General features: G+C 42.3%; 1 protein-coding gene across 1 annotated transcript; it reads left to right on the top strand.

The window, feature by feature from the left end:
• The first annotated feature begins 5,062 nt into the window (after positions 1 to 5,062).
• ATRIP (ATR interacting protein) lies at positions 5,063 to 25,101 on the top strand. The gene is made up of 14 exons (XM_072127022.1): positions 5,063 to 5,212; positions 6,513 to 6,927; positions 7,731 to 7,801; positions 10,991 to 11,161; positions 11,270 to 11,373; positions 12,443 to 12,597; positions 14,491 to 14,568; positions 16,673 to 16,790; positions 17,667 to 18,317; positions 19,559 to 19,701; positions 20,433 to 20,524; positions 21,932 to 22,018; positions 23,918 to 24,170; positions 24,811 to 25,101. Exons 2-14 carry the CDS (start codon positions 6,531 to 6,533, stop codon positions 24,876 to 24,878), a joined length of 2,388 nt encoding a protein of 795 aa, XP_071983123.1. The 5' UTR covers positions 5,063 to 5,212; positions 6,513 to 6,530; the 3' UTR covers positions 24,879 to 25,101.
• Positions 25,102 to 25,344: the final 243 nt, after the last annotated feature.

Here is a 25,344-nt window from a genome sequence, read left to right as displayed (position 1 = left end):
TAAAACTAGGTTTTACAAGTGATGAAAAGTATAAAGACATCATTAACCTGAATATAATAATAATAATTATCTTTATTTATTTAGTGCCATCAAATTCCGTAGCGCTAAATATACCAAATGTTTTCCTTCTCTAGTAGTGATCACAGAGTGTGAAATGCCCTAAATGGAACAAGCAGTGGGATACATTTGTCATAGGATCATAATAGGCTTCCTATATAAAGGTGGCCTAAATGAATGACTATCTTGAATGACTATGATACGCCTATCTTGATCTTAGGTATTGGAAGTTATTGGGGCACATATAGGGCTCATTCACACAGCCGTTCATGGGGACGTACATGTACATACATGTCCCCATAGACGGCCCGGTGGCAGTATGGTGCCACTCATGTGTGGCACCGGTCCGCGCTGCACACCGCAAAAAGATAGAGCATCCTCTATCTTTCTGCAAGTGTGCGGCCATACGCCGCTGTTTCCTATGGAGGGAGGAGGGGTCACCTCCTCCTCACCTCCAGCACACGACGGTATGCCAGCACGGCAGGCATACGGCGTGTGAATGAGCCCTTACTAAGGGTCCACGGACCGCATTTCCGTTGGGTTTCCTGACTATTTCCTTTTTGCGCTGCATTTAACAGGGATTTTTGGCGCAGCAGATCGGCTTTCATGCGACAAAAATCGGGGTGACCCTTGCTCTGAGTTTTTCCTCTACAAATCATTGGTTTGCTGTCAAAAGTTTTGTCTGCTCGAAGGAACCCATCCAGATGTCTACATTACTGAATCACAAAGGGTGTCATTTGCCTTCTATCCAGCGTCCGACTGGGTCGCCGGGGAATCCTCCGGTGGGCCCTAGTCCGAGACACAGGAGCCCGGCCTACACAAAGTTGCAGGGGCCTTCGTTCAGATCAGAGGCCCCTGACACTGGTATACAAATGCTGGCGCCGGTGGCACCTGCTGACAATCAGCCCCAGGCATTGTCATCTGCAATGTTTATAAAAGAACAGAGGGCAAAGGGGGCCCCCGGGGGGAGGTGGGTTAGAATTTATAAAAATAATGGGCAATGGTGGCCTAGGAGCAGAATATATAAAAAGAATTGAGGGGTTATATTACAGCAACCCCTTCCATTTCATGTATACAAGGGGGTGTATATACTGCCCCCTCCATCCTAAATATAGCATATATGCCAGCCCCCAGTAGTTTACAGCCAGCCTGCCCCCAGAAGTATACAGCCAGCCTACCCCTGTAGTATACAGCCAGCCTACCCCTGTAGTATACAGCCAGCCTGCCCCTGTCTCCCTAACAGCTCCTAACATGGAGAGGGTGCTATTCGCAACAACCACCTAGCCTACGCATTGGCAGGGGTGTTGCACTATCTACTACTGTCATTCAACCCACACCTTAGGGATGGGTGAGAGAAAAATAAAAGAAATGGTAATCAAACAATTGAGCCACTTTTGGCGTACCTCTGCACAGTATGTGTTGAGGCTCTTTCATTCACTTTCCAGTTGGATTTGTGTGTTTTTTGATGAATTTTTTTGCTGTGCTCTGCTGCGGCAAGAGGGTGGAGCTCTACTTTTGTGTTGTAATGGTTAAATTCTGCACAGGGATTTGCAGAATAATGAGATGCTGTGGATCATCAATCTGGGGCAGTACACCATTTCTGCTGCAAATCTTTCGTGCAAGCGTGGGTTTGGATAAATTGCCATTTGAGTACAGTGACATCATTGTCATGTTCAAGAAACCAGTCTGAGATGATTCCAGCTTTATGACATGGCGCATTATCCTGCTGAAAGTAGCCATCAGATGTTGGGTACATTGTGGTCATAAAGGGATGGACATGGTCAGCAACAATACTCAGGTAGGCTGTGGCGTTGCAACGATGCTCAATTGGTACCAAGAGGCCCAAAGAGTGCCAAGAAAATATTCCCCACACCATGACACCACCACCACCAGCCTGAACCGTTGATACAAGGCAGGATGGATCCATGCTTTCATGTTGTTGACGCCAAATTCTGACCCTACCATCCGAATGTCGCAGCAGAAATCGAGACTCATCAGAGCAGGAAACGTTTTTCCAATCTTCTACTGTCCAATTTCAATGAGCTTGTGCAAATTGTAGCCTCAGTTTCCTGTTCTTAGCTGAAAGAAGTGGCACCCGGTGTGGTCTTCTGCTGCTGTAGCCCATCTGCCTCAAAGTTTGACGTACTGTGCGTTCAGAGATGCTCTTCTGCCTACCTTGGTTGTAACGGGTGGCGATTTGAGTCACTGTTGCCTTTCTATCAGCTCAAACCAGTCTGCCCATTCTCCTCTGACCTCTGGCATCAACAAGGCATTTCCGCCCACAGAACTGCCGCTCACTGGATGTTTTTTCTTTTTCGGACCATTCTCTGTAAACCCTAGAGATGGTTGTGCGTGAAAATCCCAGTAGATCAGCAGTTTCTGAAATACTCAGACCAGCCCTTCTGGCACCAACAACCATGCCACGTTCAAAGGCACTCAAATCACCTTTCTTCCCCATACTGATGCTCGGTTTGAACTGCAGGAGATTGTCTTGACCATGTCTACATGCCTAAATGCCGCCATGTGATTGGCTGATTAGAAATTAAGTGTTAACGAGCAGTTGGACAGGTGTACCTAATAAAGTGGCCGGTGAGTGTATATATGTTTAGAGCTCTGCAAAAGTATACAGCCAACTTGAACTTTTCTACCTTTTGCCACATTTCAGGCTTCAAACATAAAGATATAAAATTCTCATTTTTTGGTGAGGAATTGGGAGACAATTGAAATGGGAAAGAATTGTGAAGTGGAACTAAATCTATTGGTCATTTTAAACTTTTGTAAAAAATAATAAACGTAAAAGTGGGGCGTGTAATATTATTTAGCCCCTTTACATTCAGTCCAGCAAACTCACTCCAGAAGTTCAGTGAGGATCTCTGAATGATCCAATGTTGTCCTAAACGACTTATGATGATAAAAATAATCCACCTGTGTGTTATCAAGGAGGCTCCTGACGAAGCATTGTGCGAAACGCGCGTCGGGGTAATCCATCTGGTCTTCTCCTCTGACTGCCCCCGGTCCGCCAGTCATTATGCCTATGGGTAAGTGTGTCCTGAAAAGACTTTTTTTTTAACCCGTAATACCGGAAGGTACCTCCGGTTTACTTTAATTACTGGTTTCACTTTATCATTGTCACCTTACCTTTATTTGTCCCATTGTTGGACGCATAGGAAAACTTCTTATGGGTATTTGTTTGACCGTAGGACAGTCAGTAAAAAGGAGGGGGCCATCAGTGCTCTGCGGATGTCCCATTCTCCATCTGGGACTACCTGTTTGCCCTATGTAAATTTAATTCTGGATTTTCCCATTGTGGGATTTACATATCTGCATTTGATTTGTGTGTAACATTAATAAAAGATATACCTTTTATACAAATACTTTTTGGCAGCTCTTTTCTTTCAATTACAGCATACGACAGCTGCGCTGAAATTACCTAGAGGATTGAACCAGTGCGCGGGTCTTAATAAATGTTCCCCTCAGTCTTTTAAAGGAAACCTACCATTTCAAATGGCAGGTGTAAGCTGTAAACACCGAGCACCAGCTCAGGGTGAGCTGGTGCCGGTGCTTAGTTTCGTTAGTGTTAAAACCGCGGTATCGCGGATTTAACACTTTTTAAACTTTATAGCATAAACTGCTTCGGCGCTGCGTGCGCGTGCCTACATAGGAAATGCCGCAGGCGTTGCGCGCGCACGGTCGTGCGCAGCGCCGAAGTGGCTTCTGCTATAAAGTTTAAAAAGTGTTAAAACCGCGATACCGCGGTTTTAACACTAACGAAACTAAGCACCGGCACCAGCTCACCCTGATGGTGTTTACAGCTTAAACCTACCATTTGAAATGGTAGGTTTCCTTTAAAATACTTTACTCCACAACCTTGTCCAACATTCAATCCCGTGTAAGAAAAAAGTCTCTCTCCCATCTCTTAAACATACAGTCCCATGTAAGAAATAAATCTCGCTCCCATCTCTTAAACATACTGTTAAGGAGGTCGCACTGGTTTCGGACGCCATCTTGACTACTGTCCGCCATCTTAGATACAGCGGCCATGTTCCCTGACCATTGTCAAGTTAACATCATCATTCAAACTTCATTTTATGTAACATGTTTACTGGCCTGTCAGCTAATACCCTTTGACATTTAATGAGAAGCCAGTCTGTCCTTGATTATATTATGATTCTGGAGCCACTTATCTTATTCTTCTCAGCATTAGTATAAACAATATCTGTGTACAAGGTCTCTGAGAACTGAGCACAATTAATTAATTGTTTTTCCCAGAATGTGCTGATGACCAATAGCTTTGCAGTATACTATTCACACCCCTTTGATGACTCTTCTGTCTGTTATATATTATGCATTTTGATTATTAAAGGAGAGAAGATCTTGACTAAGAGATTGACGTGTATGTCTTGGTCTTTATGTTCAATCATGGGTTAATTAGGACTCACCTTACAAAAGTCAAGAGGGCTGTTGGGGCCCTGCACAAAAATCCCTAACAATACAGTCCCATGTAAGAAATAAATCTCGCTCCCATCTCTTAAACATACAGTCCCATGTAAGAAATAAATCTCGCTCCCATCTCTTAAACATACAGTCCCATGTAAGAAATAAATCTCGCTCCCATCTCTTAAACATGCAGTCCCATGTAAGAAATAAATCTCGCTCCCATCTCTTAAACATACAGTCCCATATCAAAATATTAGTCTCTTCTCTTCACTCTCCTCCATTGTGCCATGTAAAGACCCGTCCTTCTGCATATTGTAAAATTTACCCCTTCCCTCGCTTTATCAAAGTCTTATGTAAAACTGTGAATCTCCTCGAAGAGTCCCATGTACAGATATCGCACCACCCTCCACTATCCTCATCCATAGTGATTTGTATTCAGTCCCAATTAAGAAAAAAAATTATTGGCTTTCTTCAAATTTTTCCCCACTGTGCAGTCCCATGTAAATAACACGACTCTCCCTCACTTTCCGCCTTCTGCGCGCACACGTAGACCCGCCCCTCTCTCTCTCTCGGCGGCGCGCATCACCATAATGAAGACATGACCCCGCCCCTTCCCGTGACGTCAGTCAGCAGCTCCGGTGCTCGGGACCCGGCATGACTGGAGACTGTGGAGAGGAGGAGGCCGGGCTGTGAGCCCCGAGCCGGGAAGCTGCGGCAGGTACCGGGGAGGGGAGGACTGGGACCGCCGCTACTGCATGTTGTGTGCCGCTCATGGGGGACATTTCCCATGTTGTGCCCATAGTGTACCCAGCACCTCACAGGATTTTGCACTTGCATTTGGACTTTGACAAATTTTCAGCGCCAAACTTTTTAAAATGCCATTGACACAGGGTTTTTTTTTCCTCCCGCATTATTTGTGAAAAAAACGCAGCAAGTTAAAAGTTTCATGTGAACATAGGACTAATAGACACAGGGAGCAAAAAGTTACCTGACATTATACAGAATGGGATATGAAGGGGTGTACCCCAGCTCAGCCATATGTGCCAATATCTAGTAAGGGGGGTCTCCAGCTGGTGGCATCCAAGAGAGACCCTAAAGTAACAGCGACAAAGGATATTGATCAGGTTTCGTGCATACATTTAATTTGTGAATATTCATCACCAGAAATGTTTGGGTTTTTTTGTCGTTGTTTTTCTCTATTCATATCGGAAAGAACTGAAGCATTACCCACATTCTACATAGTTTTTTTTCCCCAAAAAAAGCTTTTCCACCTCAAAAATTAGTAACGTAGTGAGAGTGTTTATATGTGAACAGTCAGGAAATATGGTTTCAGAATGTGATGACAAGACACTATATCATTTTAATATTAAATGGGGTTTATTTTCAGTATAAATAGTATTAAAAAAATATATATATTTTCTTACCCCTGCCCCCAACCACAAAAAAAAGTGTTAAAGTGGTTGAACATAGTTTGATAGTTAATATAGAACAATGTGCTCAGTAAGGGTCTGATTTTTCGGGACCAGTAATCTCCAGAACAAGGGTTTTGTTCTTACTAATCTATGTCGTGGCAGGACAGGCATGTCTCTTTTTGGGTCCATTCAATCGTGTGTAAGTGTCAGCAGTAGGCAAGCACAGCGTTCAGGTATCTCCAGCACTCCCATTCATTGCGATAGTGTGTGAGAGATACCTGGGCGCTGTGCTCAGCAATTTCTGACACTCGTGTAGTCTTGAATGAAACAGACCATTCTCTGGATTTTTCAGAGTGGGTCTTGTGGGTCACAAGACCCACTTCAGCCAATAGGTGGCTTCCTGGGACTATGAGATTTCACATCCTCTGGCACAATTGCAGTGGTAATGGGCGCTAAATTTTTTTTTTTTTTTGTATCATTATGTATGTAAACTATGTGTAAGTTATCAATTAATAATATCAGTATACACAATTTTTTTGCCAAGTACACCTAACATTATTAATTTTTAGCTTTAATAGTTTCTTAACTTTAACTTATTTCTTACAGTGGAGCGGCCGGCACATTATGTCAATTAACCCCCTGTTTACTACAAAGAAAAGGGACCTTTCAGTGTTATACAATACAAATTGGGTTACTGCCACCTCCTCTTCTGCCGTACACCAAAGTGATCATTCTCCCTGCAATGATCAAGGAACATATCCTCCACCAAAGCGTCACCGATCAGCCTGCAATACTGAACACAAAGCCATGGAGGATGTGTTTGGTGACGGGGAAGACTTCACGGCTGATGATTTAGAGGAAATTGACATCATCGCCTCTCAGGCTTACACACAAGACTACAGAGCTGCAAATAATCGTACGAATCACGTGCAAGGCAATGTGATCTCACAGAGTCGTCAGGGGTCTACCTTTCAACAGCCACAAAGACCTGCGCCACCAAAACGTGGAAGAGATATCTTGAGTATGTATTTATGTGTATGTAGACATGTAAATCGGTACATTGTACAATGTTGTTCCCCCTTGTTGTGATCACTCAGTTTGTGGCACCATCTGACATAAGGACTTACTGTGTATGTGCTGGAATGCAAAAACATCGGGACGGCTGGTATTGAGATGCTGTCCTCATCTTTAAAGGGCAGGGAGCTGTAAAACTAAAGATTAGGAAGAAGAACAAAGGCACTAGATTCTCATAAGACCCCCTATTACCACTCAGGATTTCATATGCAAGTTTGACAATGTATGGACCAACCACATTGCAAAGAACGGCATCATAATGTAATTTTGAGTACAGGAGGGCGCTGCTAATTAGTGGGGAAGAAGGGATTCCTTGCATCATATATATCACTAGCTCAGATTTTCGTCCTCTTCGTTGTTGCAAGTCTAAGGTGAAGAATCTGGCACAGGTTTTCTATGGAATATGCTATGATGTCCAGATATTTCACATTGTAATAGATCAGCAGTAAATTAGTTAAGATCTTCTGGATTATAATTCGTGTGAGATTTGACGTATAGTCAGTACTTTTTGGTGCTCATCGTTTCTACACTTTGATTTTTTATTTTTTTTTAATTTCTTCTGTAGTTTTTCAAGTACATTGAGAAAGGAACCTGTTCTGACAAATCTTAGTGTTGCAAAAATTACTAAATGCTATTTGGTTGTGTCATTTTTAATGTAATTTTGGGTCCAGGGCATCCAAAAGTGATCTCCTATAGTACAAACAACAAAATTTGAATAATAAGTAAGAAAAAAAATGTTTACTTTCACAGGCTCACGTAGTGACAAAGAGGCCTCTGTGATCGAAGGTTTTCAGTCCCAACATGAAGAGCTAAAGCAAAAGGTTTGAGTTACTTGATCTACTTTTCCTTATCTTCTATAACTCTGTAAAATACTTCTGGGGATCCAGAAGTTCTGAAAATGTCAGTATGTCCCCTTAGCTTTAATTTTTTGTTGTACTTTTAATGTGTAATCTATGCCCTCTATGACGTTATGTTCATGGTGAGTCTACATCCAGCCTGCAATTCTTGCTTGCATATAGGGCAGTGATGGCGAACCTTTCAGCGGACGAGTGCCCAAACTGCAAACCCAAATCTCCTTATTTTATTGCGAGGTGCCAAACAAAATGAGAGCAGTATCTTATTGCTCCCTGTTCTTCAACAATGTTCAATCTTCCTGGCCTCCTGAGGACACCAACACAGTTGAAAGGAGGAGGGAAAATTTGCATCATTGCAGCTTCTATCTAGTGTCCCTCTGTACACAAAGAATCATGGGGCCAGCAGGAAGTCCTTCAGAGATAATTAGGCCCTACACATTCTCCTTCTTCCTACAGTCCCAAGTAGCCAAGTAAGTCACTTTAAAATATCACTGAAAACAGCATCTTTGCTAAGAACTACAGGAAAATTCTTTGAGTCCTGTCTGGTGTGCTGGGGCGATGGCCCGTTGCCCACAGAATGAGCTCGGAGTGCCGCCTCTGGCACCCGTGCCATAGGTTCGCCACCACTGATATAGGGGAACACATGGGGCGAGATATATTATACGCTTGTGCGCTTGCTTATGATAAAACCCTGCCCCCTCCATTACCATGCTGAAAATGATGTATCCACAGATGTTCTGCACTGGCGGACAAAACTACGCCAGGTCTGATCTGGTGTAGTTTTGAGTAAAAATCTGCAAACTTTTAGTGGCGAATATTCAGATTTTTAAAAAGTGTTCAGGCACAGAGCAGGAATGCCCCCTCCATGCCCACCTGGTGTGAAGGTGACGTAGTTGCCAAAATAACTGTAATTTGTTGCACTGTGCAAGAAATTGTGATTATTTCTGTGATTGTACGCCAGAAAACTGGCATTGAAACACTCGTACATATCCCCCATGGTGTCTGTGCAGTCTTAGTGTCTAGATATCTACACGATTGTTAGAAGGTTAATGGCTGCACAAAGCTTGGTGAGGGCACCCCAGGAATTCTATACATGCTAGATGGCTGTGACCCCTTCAAATAGCTGAATGGTCAGGGAGTCGACAATTAAAACACCAGGGATTCTAAATAGAATGCTTGTTCATAGGTCAAAATGTACCTCATACAAATGGCGTTGGACCCACACAGTGATGAGATTCCATGAAATACATTTTGGAGAATATTAGAGGTGCAGGATGCTGACCAACTTTCCCTCTTCAGCGTTCCTTAGGTCCCTTGCCCACAAACCATTTTTCTTCAATGAGACTTGTCAAAGTCCACATCAGACAGCACTCAAACAGACTTAGTGGGGGTCATTTACTAAGGGCCCGATTAGCGTTTTCCCAACGTGTTACCTGAATATTTCCGATTTGCGCCGATTTCCCCTGTATTGCCCCGGGATTTTGGCGGACGCGATCGGATTGTGGCGCATCAGCGCCGGCATGCATGCGACGGAAATGGGGGGGGGTGGCCGAGCAAAAACCTGACGGATTCGGGAAAACCGCCACATTTAAAACAAGAAAAGTGTCGCTTGGAACGCGCTTACCTTCACTTGGTCCAGCCCGGTGAACTTGAGTGCGTTTAGATGCTTTCCAGCGCAGTTCGGAGGAACTACCTTGATGAATCCCGGCCGGACCCGAATCCACCGCAGAGAACGCGCCGCTGGATCGCGAACGGACCGGGTAAGTAAATCTGCCCTATTGATTGTCTATTGTGCTGTGCACATGCCAGATTTTTGTCCTTTCATCTGATCCTATCCTAGAAAAACACAACATTCATTACTCTGATCCAAGCTGTGCATAAAACTTGCTCGTTGAAGTGAATCAGAAAAAAATGGATTGCACTCAGATGCCAACCTAATGTTATTTTTATACACTTGTTACAAGAAAGTAGCGAATAGCTGTACAAATGTGATTTAAAAATGTGATAAAATCCAGATTACACTGGGACTATAAAAACATATGATTGTAATTTCACCCAAATCCTATGATTTGACACCCTGTGGGCAACTTACTTTAAACTTTATCAGTATCCTTAAGATGATGATAAAGTTTAAAGGGGTATTCCCATCTGGGCATTAACATTTAATTTAATTCATTTGCCATATGTAAACATTTCTTCAATTGGATGTTATTAAAAAAAATGCTCCTGTGTGAAGATAATTTCTCAGAATTGTAGCCATGTTGTCCCTCAGAAACGATATAGCTTCCTCGGATACCATAGGACAGCTGGGGAACATGCAGTAACTCCCGGAGATTTCATATACAAACACCCTTTGTGTCTTTGTGCAATCCCTCCAAGGACACAGTCTGGTTTCTAAGGGACCATAAGACTACATTTATGAGAAATTATCATCACACAGGTACATTTTTTTTAATAACATCTAATTGAAGAAATGTATATACCGTATATACTCGTGTATAAGCCGAGTTTTTCAGCACAAAAAATGTGCTGAAAAACGTCCCCTCGGCTTATACACGAGTTATACAGTCATAAAAAAATCTTTAAAAAATAATAAACTTCTATACTCTCCCTCCGGTGACCCCGACCTGCAGCGCTGCTCCCCGATGTCCGCGCTGGTCCACTTCTGGCTTCGGCGCCCGTCTTCTGTCTTCAATAACTTCGTGCCGGGCGCCGCCATGTTTTTCCTCCAGGCGGCGCCTAGTATGACGTCAGCAGTGGCGCGTCATACTAGGCGCCGTCCAGGGGAGAGCAATGGCGGCGCCCGGCAGGAAGTTACTACTGGGGGCAGTGCTGTATACATACTGGGGGGGGGGTCTGTGACTAATGCATTTCCCACCCTCGGCTTATACTCGAGTCAATAGGTTTTCCCAGTTTTTGATGGTAAAATTAGGGGTCTCGGCTTATACTCGGGTCGGCTTATACTCGAGTATATATATCGCAAATTAAGGAAACTGAATTTGAATACCCCTTTAAACCTCTGGAAGAATAGGGATCAATGGACTTTTTGCTCTGACTTCTGTGCCAGTGCTGATATTTTTCTACATCTCTTATTTGCTTTTTGGAAAAATTTGCAATGACCGTTGACTTTTCTGTTGTATTTTTATTCTCTTGCAGTTGAAGGTGCTACAGGATGAAGTTATCATAAAGAATGGTGAAATTAAAGTTTTACGAGATGCCTTGCATCAGACAGAGTCCACACTTGAGCAGCAAAAAATTGCTCATGTCATGTTGGATAAAGAGAAGACTCAAATGCAGGGCGAGAAAGAAAAAGAATTTTTGAAAAAGGTAGGTTTTTCCAAAAACACACTTTTTCTGGACAAATAATTCCGTTTTTTGATCATGTTGTATCTTGGTTAACAATTTTTTTGTTTGGTTTTTAATTTTTATTTCCAGATCCAGTCTTTGCAATCTGAGTTACAGTTTAAAGATGCTGAGATGATTGAATTGAAGACAAAACTGCAGAGCTCTGAGCGGAGAACTATGGTGCCGCAGGTTAGGTATGTAGAATTATCGTATTCTAATAGAAAGCTATAATACTTTCATTAAAAGTCCTTAGAAATAAAAATGACCATTTTCATCATAGAATAATATAAGTTTTATAACATTTGTATTTCAACAGTTTTTTCACAGTAAACAGAAATGACAAATCTTAAATAAAACTCACGCCCTCCCTTTCTTCCCACCCTTTCTGATGAGGGGGGAGCTGAGCTGCACACCAAAAGGGAAATAAAAACTTATCCAAACCCAGCTAGCATACGTCAGCAAATATTCCATTTCCTTTAAACATTTTCTTTCTGCCCTCCAGCTCCATACCAGACTTTTTCCATATTAAGAACCTATATCATGTATCCTAATTATTGTGTTAAAAATCCATTACAAATACCTATGGAGTTTCGGGCATCTCCAAAACATAATCAACACATTTCAAACTTTTTTCATCCTCACTAAAATATATAATACTTTATTGACTCAGTTTGTCATTTGCATTGTGCAGAGGTAACCCATAGACCTATTAATGAAATATGGTGGCATTTGTTATTGGGTATTACAGGGATGATGGCATAAGGCAAATATTTTAAAATTTTTGTTCCTATTTATATATATAAAAATTAACATATACTGATTCTGCTTTGATACCAAATTAAAGCCCCCAAAAAAGAGTCAATTGAGGATTCTTGCACACCACCATATATGCGCCCGGGCCATACCAGGGCGAAACACATATTACAGAATTACAGTTATTACAGAATAAAGTGTGAAGCTGGGTTTGCTGTCTTTTCTCAAAAACAGATACTTGTTACCTATTCACAGGACAGCAATAAGGAAAGTAGGTGACTGAAAAGCCACTGGGTGCCCCCTGTGTGTCTCGCTACTCGTCGAACACAGATAAATGTCACTACCTGATAATAGGTCATCAGTCACAATGGCTGGCAAAAGGCCTTTCAAAATATTTTATCAAGAAATTGGCTAACGTTCCTGTAGGCTCGTCCAGCTACAACATGAAGGATTAGTAGAAGTTTTTCTAATGTGTGAAAATCAGCATTTTTTTTTCTGTTTGCAATTCAGCCCCAAGAAAAGTCCTTCTTTGAAGCTTGAATCGTGTTCTTCACCACAACCCGGAAAATCAGGCTTCCCAACTAAGGAGTCTTTTAGAGCAAATACTAGTCTTAAGCCTCATATGCCTGTATCTCCTCTGCACACACATCTTCCTGGTAAATCAGGTAAGTTCATAGTTCTGTAATCTATTGCCATTCTTTCAATCTTTATTATTTAAAATTAACTATTCAGATTCATAACAGTGACAGGTTTTCTTTACTATCACCAGCTTTTACCCCATTAAACTACTAGTCCCCTTAGGTAGGGTATGAACTGTCCTTTGTAGAATTCCCTCTTTTATGTGCAATGGCGCCTATAAAAGGTCTCCTAAAGTCATATAAAAATCAGAGAAGAGTCATATTTCTAGGTACTATAGGACCGAAGATCTCTAAACCAGCAGTCTTTAAAGGGAGTCTACCACCACAAATCTACCTATAAAGGTAGATCGGGTGGTAGGTGGATCAATGGGACGTGAGGATAGCCCTTTTAAGGGCTAATCCTCACGTCTCTGCACTTTTTTAGTAACTTTTATTCGACTTTTATGCAAATTTTATTATGCGACTACTGGGGCGTGGAGTAGCCACATCTGAGGTTACATGGCGCGGCTACTCCACGCCCCGGTAGCCTCTTTTCTCCTCCTACTCACCATCTTCGGCACGCAGCTGCTCATAGCTGCGCGCCCTCGTCCGACGATCCTGCAGTCTGTGCATGCGCAGAACAGCAGGTCCGCTCCTGTGCAGCCCCGGTTTCGGATCAGTGACCGTGCAGATCCGGCTCAGATGCGGCTACTCCACGCCCCAGTAGCCGCATAATAAAATTTGCATAAATGTTACTAAAAAAGTGCGGGGGCGTGAGGATTAGCCCTTAAAAGGGCTATCCTCACGTCCCATTGATCCACCTACCACCCGATCTACCTTTATAGGTAGATTTGTGGTGGTAGATTCCCTTTAAACTTGAGTTATCTCAGGCAAATGTGCCTCTTCTCTGCTCATTTTAACATGACAGGAGATTTTTTTATAGGTACATGGGGCAGATTTCACATACGAGGCGATTCTTGAAAGGACATATTATTCCCTACAGAAGGATGCGTTTCTTGGCAGTTGGAGTATAATTCTCATTGGAAGTGATATTTTGTGGATACTTTGTGGAACCAATATAATGGACCAACTTAATGTTTAAAGAAAGTTGCATGACACTGTTCAGTTTAGTTATTAATGGGTGTGCAGACCCCTACCAGTGGTTCAGTATTATAAAAATGGGTTTCCACCACCTTTAATCTAATTCCTGACTCACAGTGAATAGTGTAATGGTTAATTGTTCGTTATGAATAAACAATTCTACTAATTACTGTAAGTGTTGCCCTTTGAGGCAACTCCGCTGATATTTCTATTGCACCATATGTCTTTGCAGTCCAGATTGAGGACTTATCAATTGTCTTTACAGTGAGATGAGATGTTCTGGCCTTTGGTCATTTCTCTGATTGTACAGTATTTTTCGGACTATAAGGTGCACCGGATTATAAGGCGCACCATCAATAAAAGCCTGCTAAAACGTAGAGGTTCATATATAAGGCGCACCGTATTATAAGGCGCACCTGATTATAAGGATGAATGACCAGCAAGTGGCAGACCTGTGCACAGTTCAATGCAGCTGTTGTCTGTAAGTACGGTTCATATATAAGGCGCACCTTTTGATTTCTGTAAAAATCAAATGATTTTTCGTGTGCCTTATAGTCCGAAAAATACGGTAGATGCTACTGGATCTAACATGTATCAATGCATTCTGGACTCTTACAGGTCACATTAAGCCAGCAAGGGTGCTTAATTTCTCAAAATAAGAAAGAAAAATATCTTCAAATGTTTAGTTACACTTAAACAAATATCTATATACAGAAATGTTTTGAAACCTATTCCCAAAAATCTTAACCCAGTCATATTTTAGGGGCATAATATTTAGGGGTGCATTTATCCAGTTCTATCTGCACATTGTAATATACTTAATTGTGTTTTTCTTTGTAGACCCTGAAGGTTTAAATGCTACAATGAAACAAGCAAGGGTATTCTCTACTTCATACAAGCAGAATATAGACAGACAAGGTTTGTAACTAACATAGAAATTGCTTTCCCTGTGTTTACAGTGTTTCTAAACTACGTTCAGCACAGGAGCTGCAAACAATTTTGTTGCCTTTGCCAAACATATCCGTAGGTTCTTATGAAATCTACATGCTTCTTGCATACAAAAACCAATACACAATGAATGCAAAAAAGAAAAACCTATACACTGCTCAAAAAAATTATTGAAATATCCTCATTGAATATTTTGTTCTCTGCAAAGTTGAATGTGCTGAAAACAATGTCACAAAAATCAATGGAAATCAAGTTTATTAACCAATGGGAGACCTGGATTTGGAGTCGCCCACAAAATTAAGTGGAAAAACACACTGCAGGCGGATCCATCTTTGATGTAATGTCCGTAAAGCAAGACTAAATGAGGCTCAGTATTGTGTGTGGCCTCCACGTGCCTGTATGACCTCCCTACAACGCCTCAGCATGCTCCTGATGAGGTTGTGGATTGTCTCCTGAAGGATCTCTTCCCAGACCTGGACTAAAACATCCACCAACTCCTGGAAAGTCTGTGTTGCAACGTGACGTTGGTGGATGGAGCGAGATATGATGTCCCAGATGTGTTCAATCGGATTTAGGTCTGGGGAACGAGCGGCCAGTCCATAGCTTCAATGCTTTCATCTTGCAGGAACTGCTGACGCTCAGCAAATTGCTCTCCACGGCGTCTCCAGACTATATCAAATCTGTCACGTGCTCAGTGTTTACCTGCTTTCATCTGTGAAGTGCACAGGGCGCTGGTGGGGAATTAGCCAATCCTAGTGTTCTTTGGCAAATGCCAAGCGTCCTGCATGGTGTTCGGCTGTGAGCATCTGTAGACGTTTGGTCCTCATACCATCTTCATGGAGTCGGTTTCTAACCGTTTGTGCAGACGTGCACATTTGTGGCTGCTGGAGATAATTTTGCAGGGCTCTGGCAGTGCTCCTTCTGTCCTTCCTTACACATAGGTGGAGGCAGCGGTCTTGCTGCTGGGTTGTTGCCCTCCTATGGCCCCAGGTGTACTGGCCTGCCTCCTGGTAGCGCCTCTGAACATTATGCTGCGAACCTTCTTGCCACAGCTTGCATTGATGTGTCATTCTGCATGAGCTGCACTACCTGATTAACCAGTGTGTGTTACCAAAGCGTTGTAGGGAGGTCATACAGGCACGTGGAGGCCACACATAATTCTGAGCCTCATTTTGTCTTGTTTTACGGACATTACATCAAAGTTGGATCAGCCTGTAGTGTGTTTTTCCACTTTTTTTTTTACTCCAAATCCAGGCCTCCATTGTTTAACAAAATTAATTAATTTTCATTGATCTTTTTTTTTTTTGTTATTTTGTTAGCACATTTAACAGTGTACAGAACAAAGTACAGGCAGTCCCCGGGTTACGTGCCAGATAGGTTCTGTAGGTTTGCTCTTAAGTTAAATTATAAGTCGGAACTAAATATTTAAGAATTGTAACCTTGGTCTCTGTGACAGTTGGATTTTAAATATGTTGGATTGTCATAAGAACCAGGATTAACAATAAAGCTTAGTTTCAGACACCTGTGGTAACTGTTGCAGCTGTTTGTAGTCTAAGGCTAAAGTACAAAAGTACAGTAAATTACTAACATCCAAAGGTCCGTTTGTAACAAGGGGTCGTCTGTAAGTTGGGGACCGCGTGTATTCAATGAGAATATTTCATTCATTCAGATCTAGGATGTGTCATTTGAGTGTTCCCTTTTAGTTTTTTAGTTTTTTTTTTTTTAGTGATTGTTTAATATAGCAAATACAGCATAATAGGCAATATAATAGAATTCATATTGAGAGCATTACAAAAAATTAAATGCTTATAGCAGAGATTAAACATCCATGTTGCATCATAATCTAACAACTAACAATCGTAACAACATAATACCCTACTCTGTGTACAGAACTTACCCCACCATGCCTTTTGGCATACAATACTCTATTGATCTATTTAGCAAAGTGAATTGTAGAATTGTAAAGGCCTCTTTCTAGAAGATCTGTCTGTATTCATATCGTTCTACTATCTCGCTTGAATAAAAGTAAACCATTTTGGTTGTAAAAATAGTTATAAAGTGTTTTTTTTTATAGGTTCGATTTTACTAAGCACTTTAATGCAGCAGACGGAACCTCGTGGTCTATACTACCTGCTCAATACTAATCTAAGTGGTCTGCCAGTGTCTTCCAAACTTGGACCCCACTCTCACAAGTAAGCAGAGATCTATTGTGTATAGACTGTTGATTCTATAAATCCCCAAGCAATCAAGAGCAGGTGCTCTGCTGGTCTTTGTCTACAAATGTTTGATACGTGACTGGTTAAGGCAATCGGTAGCTTGCTCAGTCATGTGCTATGCTTACTGATATCATCACGCAGAGCTGAGACATGATGCTACTAAGGCTCAGTTCACACTTGTGTGTCCTCTTTGGGTGTAGTAGCCAGGTGGAGAAGGGAGGGGGGTGAGCGCTCTTCACACCACCCCTCTCCATAGGGAGCTGAACGGCCCCACTGAAAAATCTGGGCAGGAATATGAACTACCCTATCCTTTGCAGTACGGCTTGGACTCAGTGAGACTGCACCTCTATAGCAACCATGAACTAGCTGCTGTTTTTTCAGATGGCTCATGATTGCCATTTGCAGCCATGTTTGAGACATGAACTCGGAGACCAGCGGTTGGCTGCAACAGCCTTGCACCTTTTATAAACAAAGCCCACAAGGGATCACATCCTGGGAAATGTCTCCATCCACTGTGTAGTGGTCCTGAGCCCTTACTGCAGGCTTATCTCATGCTGAGGTGTATGAAAGGCAAGCTTTCACACAGAATGGTAGCTGTACAGTGGACGTAGAAACCTGCTTCCGCGTCCACAGTTCTCAAATAGCTGATGGGTGCAGGAACCACTTGTCAGATATTGATGACTTATCCTAAATATAGTGCATAAAATAAAGTTGCAAGCAAATCCACTTAAAGGGAACCTGTAATCAAGAACATGAAGAATAAACCTTTACCATTTAATCTCTTCATAAATCTGTGTGAAAGCCGCATGTTGTCATAACTCTGTTCTATATTAACGTGAGTTTGTTTTATAGCACTGCAGGGGCTTCAGGTTCCAGTGTTATGTCTCCGTCACAATGTGCAGCACTTAAAGACTGTCAAAAGCTGGCTATTTCTGGATTGAACTCCATTGCCTTGGGTGAAGACAACATGGAAAAGAAAGGTCCAGAGGACCAAGGAGGAAATGTGCATCATAGCAAAATGTGCCGACTTCCCGGGGCTCTGCGCATATTGCCCCTAGTTGAGTTCCATATTAAAACATACTATCAAGCCCTGCAGTCCCTGGAGAAATCTGAAGTGGTTTCATCTGATCAGTCCATGTCTTCCTCCAGCACAGACAGTGGTACCATGGCCAGCGCTGAGGACACCATCTCAAAATTTACAGAGCCCGCACTGGCCTCACTAGAGATCCTCTATCACCTGGTGTTTTATAGCCTTGACGTTGTAGCGACTTTATTGCAGAGGAGTCCAGTCAGACTGACAACCTCAGTGGCAGAACATGAAGCTAGTACTGTGATAAATAGAGATCTGGACAATGAAGAGCAACAGATGCATCCTCTATTTGGGACAATGACACTGCTGCTGAAATCTGGTGTTGTCACAAATAAGAGAGAAATGATCCGAGAGCAGGTGCTCCGTGTTCTGGTGAAATTGGCAGAAAATTCTTCCAAAGAGCAGCTGTCCAGGTAATTTATTTATTGCTGGATGCACCTTCCGGCAGAATTACCTGTATAACATATGTTTTTTTTTCTATTTTATTGATGATGAATTCTAATTACTGCTCTTGAATGAAGTTCTGCGTAGTCGCAGAAATTGGGCAAAGTAAGCAGTTTTCAGACATGGGCTTTTGCATTATTGACATATCCTCAGCTAAACAGTGTTGACATACCGTATATACTCGAGTATAAGCCAAGTTTTTTTAGCACAACTTTTGTGATAAAAATTCACTCGGCTTATACTCGGGTATACAAAATAATAAACTTACTACTCACCATTCCGATGGCCCGGACAGCTCCTCTTCATGCCGCAGGTCCGCGGCAGCTCCGTTGCCGTGCCTCTTCTGTCTTCATGCCGGCTGGGGGCCGCGACAGCTCCATATGCCCAGCACTCAACTGTGATGTCAGCCGCTGTTGACGTCACAGAGTGCGCCGGTTGACCGTGCGCATGGAGCTGTCGCGGCCCCGAGCCGGCATGAAGACAGAAGAGGCGCGGATCTGCGGCATGAAGAGGAGCTGTCCGGGCCGTCGGAATGGTGAGTAGCAAGTTTATTATTTTTTTTACCGGCAACAGGGGGCTGGCAGGCTATATATACGGAAGATAAAGGGGCTGGCAGGCTATATATACAGAAGATAAAGGGGCTGGCAGGCTATATATACGGAAGATAAAGGGGCTGGCAGGCTATATACTGGGAGGCTGTGACCAATGCATTTCCCACCCTCGGCTTATACTCGAGTCAATAGGTTTTTCCAGTTTTTGGTGGTAAAACTAGGTACCTCAGCTTATACTCGGGTCGGCTTATACTCGAGTGTATACGGTAAATCTTGTTTTCTTCTATCCACTGGATAGGTCATGATTGTTCTGTTTAATTGCTACAAATTCCAGGGATTACAAAAACGGTCCTAAACTTCTCAATGATGGGACAGTGTGAATATGTGACCACTGCCCCATTTACTATTATAGAACTGTTTTATGGGAGTCCTTTGATCAAACCCAATGCAGGCATACATTTAAGGCGCACCATCAATAAATGCATGCTAAAATGTCTAGGTTCATTTATAAGGTGCACCTGATTATAAGGATGAATGGCCAGCAGGTGGAAGACCTGTTCTGAGAAAATCAAAGGATTTTTTGTGCACCTTATAGTCCAAAAAATACGGTATCTAAAAGTGTTTTTAGTTGTGCCTTTGTTTAGAGCGCTTTCTTTCAGGTTTCAGGTGTTGCTCCGCTCCCCTGTGCTGCTCCAGTGCTTATCTGTAAATGCTCCCCTTACTGTGGCCCTCAAGACGGTGCGATTGCTGGCTTTTCTTGTAGATGATGAAGCGCTAGGTGGTCTCCTGTGCTCATGCTCAGGTTAGTGAGAACAATCATTTCAATGAAGTATGTAATACATTTTTATTTCTTTTTAGGTCCCTATCAGTCAGTGAGTAGAAGGGGTTTCATGCTGTAATATACGGGGACAAAATTATGACCAGTTACACTAATGGGGAAAAAGAGGGGAAAAATAGGTTCCTTAAATTTGTTCTTAAGTTGAATTTGTATGCAAGTCGAAACTTTATATTTTATAATTCTAGATCCAGACAAAATTATTTTTTTTCCCCATTGACAATTGTAGTTTCAAATTTATTTATTTATTTTTTGCTGTAATTGGACCAAGCTTCATCACAGACACCTTACAGCTGATCATTGCAAAGCATCTAGAGCAGGGGTTCTCAACCTGTGGGTCGCGACCAAAACACAGGGGTCACCTAAAGCCATCGGAGCCTCGATTTTATCACGTTTTGGGTGCAAATACAACATTCTTGTACATGGTTTGGGGTCACCGCAACATGGGGAACTGTATTGCGGGGTCACAGCATTAGAAAGGTTGAGAACCACTGATCTAGAGACTTCACCAGGGGGCAGAGGGGTCCGTCTTTAACTAGGGGGTCGGGTGTATACAGTCACGGGTATTATAGAACAATGATTTCATTATTTCCTTTCATTTCCTTTTTTTCATTTGCGTAGTGAAAACCTGTGTTTAGTTTCTTGTAGTAATTGACTTTTGACCATCTAAAGTTTTTTTTCATTTTATTTTAATGTAGAAACTTGCCTGCTGCTTGCCTTGTACACTTACATCATCTCCAGGCCGGATAAACAAGCGTCGGAGAAGCTCTGGCTTCAATTAGAGCACGAGGTATGTGACATTTATGTAATAATTGTAGTCTAAAATTGAAACTAACCATAGTCCAGACCCTGACAAGTCCTGCTTCTAGGTGCCCGCAGTGGAACACTTTAGGCCTTTAGTTATTAGGAGCCATAAGCAGGAGGGGCTGTACACACAGAACAGGTGCGAGTCCTTCCATTATACCTCACATCTGTGTAGTCAGTGGAAAGACTTGTACCTGTACAAGTTTGGCCTCAATTTACTTATACAAAATACGCATAAGAAATTATTCCAACACTATATTAGTTTGGATAAACTGTGAGGTATTTAAGACATCAGGCGGCTCCATAGCAAGTCTATATCAGCCACTATGGGAAAATGTATAGTCTAAAAGTAAGTCTGTGTAAAATTAAAATGTCTTAAAGTCCATTAGATCGAGCAAAGTGTTTAATGATTAATTTGGCAAAGACTGTGGTCTGCTTTTGTACCACATATTTATTGGTCAAGTTTAAGCCAGACAAATGTGCCCAAATGTTGTCCATTTGCATAATTTCTGCTACATACCCCCCTTGGAATGAAGCCACAATGCCTTGCCATACATTTATCAAGGTTTTACACCATTTATGGAGCAAGTTAAGACAAGAGCCTTGGAATATGATGGCACTATATGAATAAAGATTATTATTGATAAATCTGTCCTATAATTTAACCCCTTCCCACTCCGTAATAGTACCTCATGGACCTGATGCTGGTTCAGCTCTTCACCAGAGCTTAACCGGCATCAGGAAACATGGTGTAGGAACAGCCGAGTGCTAAGCAAGCTCAGATTGTGGGTTTTAACCTTTTAAATGCCACTGTCAATGCGACTGCTGCATTTAAATGCCTGCAGGGAGAAGCCCTGCCCTGCCCGATCAGCTGAAATGTGAAGTTCAACAAGTGATAAAACAGTCTCTGAATCACTTTGGTAAGTTAAAGTGCCAAAAATTATAAACCATATAAAGCGACGCATGTCAGATTACAATTAATGTGGCTGAGCCTTAATTACAGAATGGTCCTAAAGGGGTTAAAGACACATGAATCATGTTAATGATGTTTCTTTAAAGTGTGATATTTTTTATGGGACAACCTTGTTAAAGGAAATCTACCATTTTGTTTTTATGAATTATGAACCAAACATACCTTGAGAATTGTGTAGCTACACTGATGCAGAGACATATCTTGTTTAATCACTGAACCAAGTGGTTTCTGTGTCTGAATGCAGGGACTGCACCAGCGAAATTTGAGTTGCCCTATAGTGAATACGAATTTCTGTGATGATTATAATGATAAAATATCTTAAAATGACTACATTATTTATTTGCAGAACTTGTAGAATATGTATTCTTGATTTTTCTCTATTTAATCTAATTACCCTTTCTATTACTCTGGTTTTTCCAGATGGTACGGTTCCTTAACAAACTGATCGTCCAAGGCTGGAGTTCTCCCTCTATCCGATCTGGAGTCAGTTGTCTGTGTAACAGAGAGGTATACTTCAACAAATGTTATATTTTTGTATTGGAAACTCTCAAGCCCAGGACTTGCGATCAAGCAGTGGGGTGATGTAGCTATGGGCAGGCAATAAGGAGGAAGCAGCGGGTGATGTAGCTATGGACAGGCAATAAGGAGGAAGCAGTGGGGTGATGTAGCTATGGGCAGGTAGTCAGGAGGAAGCAGTGGGGTGATGTAGCTATGAGTAGGCAATCAGGAGGAAGCAGCGGGGTTATGTAGCTATGGTTAGGCAGTCAGGAGGAAGCAGTGGGGTGATGTAGCTATGGGCAGGTAGTCAGGAGGAAGCAGTGGGGTGATGTAGCTATGGGCAGGTAGTCAGGAGGAAGCAGTGGGGTGATGTAGCTATGGGCAGGCAGTCAGGAGGAAGCAGTGGGGTGATGTAGCTATGGGCAGGTAGTCAGGAGGAAGCAGTGGGGTGATGAAGCTATGGACAGGCAATAAGGAGGAAGCAGTGGGGTGATGTAGCTATGGGCAGGTAGTCAGGAGGAAGCAGTGGGGTGATGTAGCTATGGGCAGGTAGTCAGGAGGAAGCAGTGGGGTGATGTAGCTATGGGCAGGCAGTCAGGAGGAAGCGGTGGGGTGATGTAGCTATGGGCAGGTAGTCAGGAGGAAGCAGTGGGGTGATGTAGCTATGGGCAGGTAGTCAGGAGGAAGCCGGGGGTGATGTAGATATGGTTAGGCAGTCAGGAGGAAGCAGTGGGGTGATGTAGCTATGGTTAGGCGGTCCTGTAGCACCCGGGTGATCTCACAGATTCCTGAATGTGTCCTGCTGAGCGGTCCAGCGGGCTGCGATCTGCTATTGATATTTTTTCCCTTGGCGCACGCGGGATCGGTCAGCAGGACACGTGAGAGTGGGAGCACTGTAAGTGCCGGTCCCAGGGGGTCATGTGGGGCTGCTGCTCCTCGTCCTGCTCCAGCTCTCTCTGCCCGCACTGCATTTATATGATCCTGGAGGGACCCGAGAGCAGAGCCAGGTGAGTGCAAGCCCTGATCTCGCTGCACTCTGTGTATATTGTATGTGCTGTGTGTTGCGTGTAGTGAATGTATATATATATCTATGTATATATGGGGTCGCAGTGAGGTAGTAGGTATATGGAGGCCCCGATTCTAAGTTTGCATTGGGGCCCACCGGAGTCTGGTTATGCCACTGGGTACAAATCTACACTACTGGCACAGAGAGGGCTTTGAGTGCCACCTATGGCATCCGTACCATAGGTCTGCCACCACTGCCTTAGGTCCACTTTCCGGAGTTTCCCTGCAGGTTCCAATATGGAAGTTTTAAGTTTGTTTTTTTATATGCTCTTATGCTCACCGTTGTCTAGATATGTAAACATAAAATTATTACACCTCTGTTTACCTTCTGATTAAACTCACGTGGATTTTCTTGCGTACACGTTACATGTGATCATGTTTTAAGAGTTTCTGTCAGCTGTACTAACTGCAATTATGCGTATCTACCTTTTTTTCGGAATGGAACAGGTAATAGTTAAAACTTATGTCTCATTTAGACATAACATTTCATTCAAAAAAGGTCCATCCACTATGGTCTTGGGGGTCACAAATCTCAACCAAGGTACTATGTTTTCTTCTACTACTAGTTGGCCCCACATCTATACCTAACGTGATATGTAGTCGGAGTACTCACCATGATAAGGGGAACTGAACACCCCTGTACGGCCTCATGCACACAGCATTGTCTTTGCCACAGAATCTGGGAAGAATCTCCAGTTGGAGAGGGGTGGAGGATGTGACCTCTCCTAACCCCTCTCCATAGGGATCCAGGAGGCTAAGAACTAGAACTTGCTCTATATATGCTACTGTATAGTACTTTAAATGGTGCAATATATCAAAACTTTTTTTTTTTTTTTTTGTCAGGTTGTGAAGGCGCTGGTTCACGCTCTTCATCAGGAATGGCTCGGTGTGCGGCGTTTAACCGTCCTTTTGCCTACTCCAAACCAAAACAAATCTGTGCTGTTTCTAAAGGAAGCGCTCATGGTACTGCATAGCCTCTACCAGAAGGACAAGAGCTTCAGCGAACATTGTTTGGACGTTTTCCACCAGTACGACCAAGCGGTGCCTGGAGTCCGTGCATTATTCCGAAAATTCAACACCTTGAATGAGAATGAAGGTCAGAAATCTGGAATACACAATATATGATGATAATTGACATACTTCACTTGTAGGCAGCCTGTCATCACATCAGACCTAATCTGATTGTAGGAGGCTATATCTATATACAGGCGGTCCCCTACTTAAGAACACTTGACTTACATACGACCCATAGTTACAAACGGACCTCTGGATATTGGTAATTTATTGTACTTTAGTCCTAGGCTACAATGATCAGCGGTAACAGTAATCAAAGGTGTCTATAATTAAGCTTTATTGTTAATACTGATTCTTATGACAACCCAACATTTTTAAAATCCAATTGTCACAGAGACAAAGTTCTGGCTGGGATTACAATGATAAAATATACAGTTCCGACTTACATACAAATTCAACTTAAATTCATACTTAAATTCAACAAACCTACAGACCCTATCTTGTATGTAACCCGGGGACTGCCTGGATATATCTATATATATCATTCAGGCAAATGTCACCCGATCCACTTCCATTCCTAGGTGACCATTAATTTTCGTTGGTTGTCTCGGAGGTTTTACAGGACTTGAAAATTGTTATGTTATGCACCAAGGAAAATTAGATTTGCAGGAATACATTTAGACACATTTCTAATATCCTTTTCTTTTTTTGTCTTTTTTTAGAGTTTGCACTTGATGAATTGTGTCCACCAGAAGTAGAGACAGAAGATGAAGGCATGGACTGCACATAATAACCCACAATAATTTGTGGATAGGTTGCGTAGACTTTATGTCTTGCTATTTTTAAGTATGTGGTAGTTCATTATCAATTTTCTGAGAGATTGGACCAGATGTCTTACAGTAATATTTTTTTGTCACATTTTAGATCTTTCCTGTGGATATTAATAGCACTTGGATGAAAAATACTGTATTTTTAAACCAGAAAATTCATTTAAATACAAAGATCTTGTAATATATGGTGTGGGGTTTTTTGTTGTATATTCCTTGCAGTGCATATTTTCATATTTTACTACTTGTCTACTATTTATTTTTAAAACTGTGTCAATGGAGACAATATTGTAGAAATTTGTTAAAGTGTAACTGTAAAGCTATAGTGATTTTACCAAATTATTATATGCGATTCCCCCTTTGAAAACAAACAGAACGCAGCCTACTTTGTGCTGCTCCTTTTTTTCTTTCCAAAGTTATGGCATTTTC

This window comes from Engystomops pustulosus, chromosome 10, assembly GCF_040894005.1.
Source record: "Engystomops pustulosus chromosome 10, aEngPut4.maternal, whole genome shotgun sequence".
NCBI lineage: Eukaryota > Metazoa > Chordata > Amphibia > Anura > Leptodactylidae > Engystomops > Engystomops pustulosus.
This window is presented reverse-complemented; position numbering and strand designations above follow the sequence as displayed.

What these genes read in the sequence shown, in the direction of transcription:
- ATRIP (XM_072127022.1), top strand. Translation starts at nt 6,531, where the DNA reads ATGTCAATTAACCCCCTGTTTACTACAAAGAAAAGGGACCTTTCAGTG. An exon ending in GCAGAATATAGACAGACAAG is followed by an intron (nt 14,569 to 16,672) that starts GTTTGTAACTAA and finishes TTTTTTTTATAG; the next exon opens with GTTCGATTTTACTAAGCACT. An exon ending in GGCTTCAATTAGAGCACGAG is followed by an intron (nt 20,525 to 21,931) that starts GTATGTGACATT and finishes TGGTTTTTCCAG; the next exon opens with ATGGTACGGTTCCTTAACAA.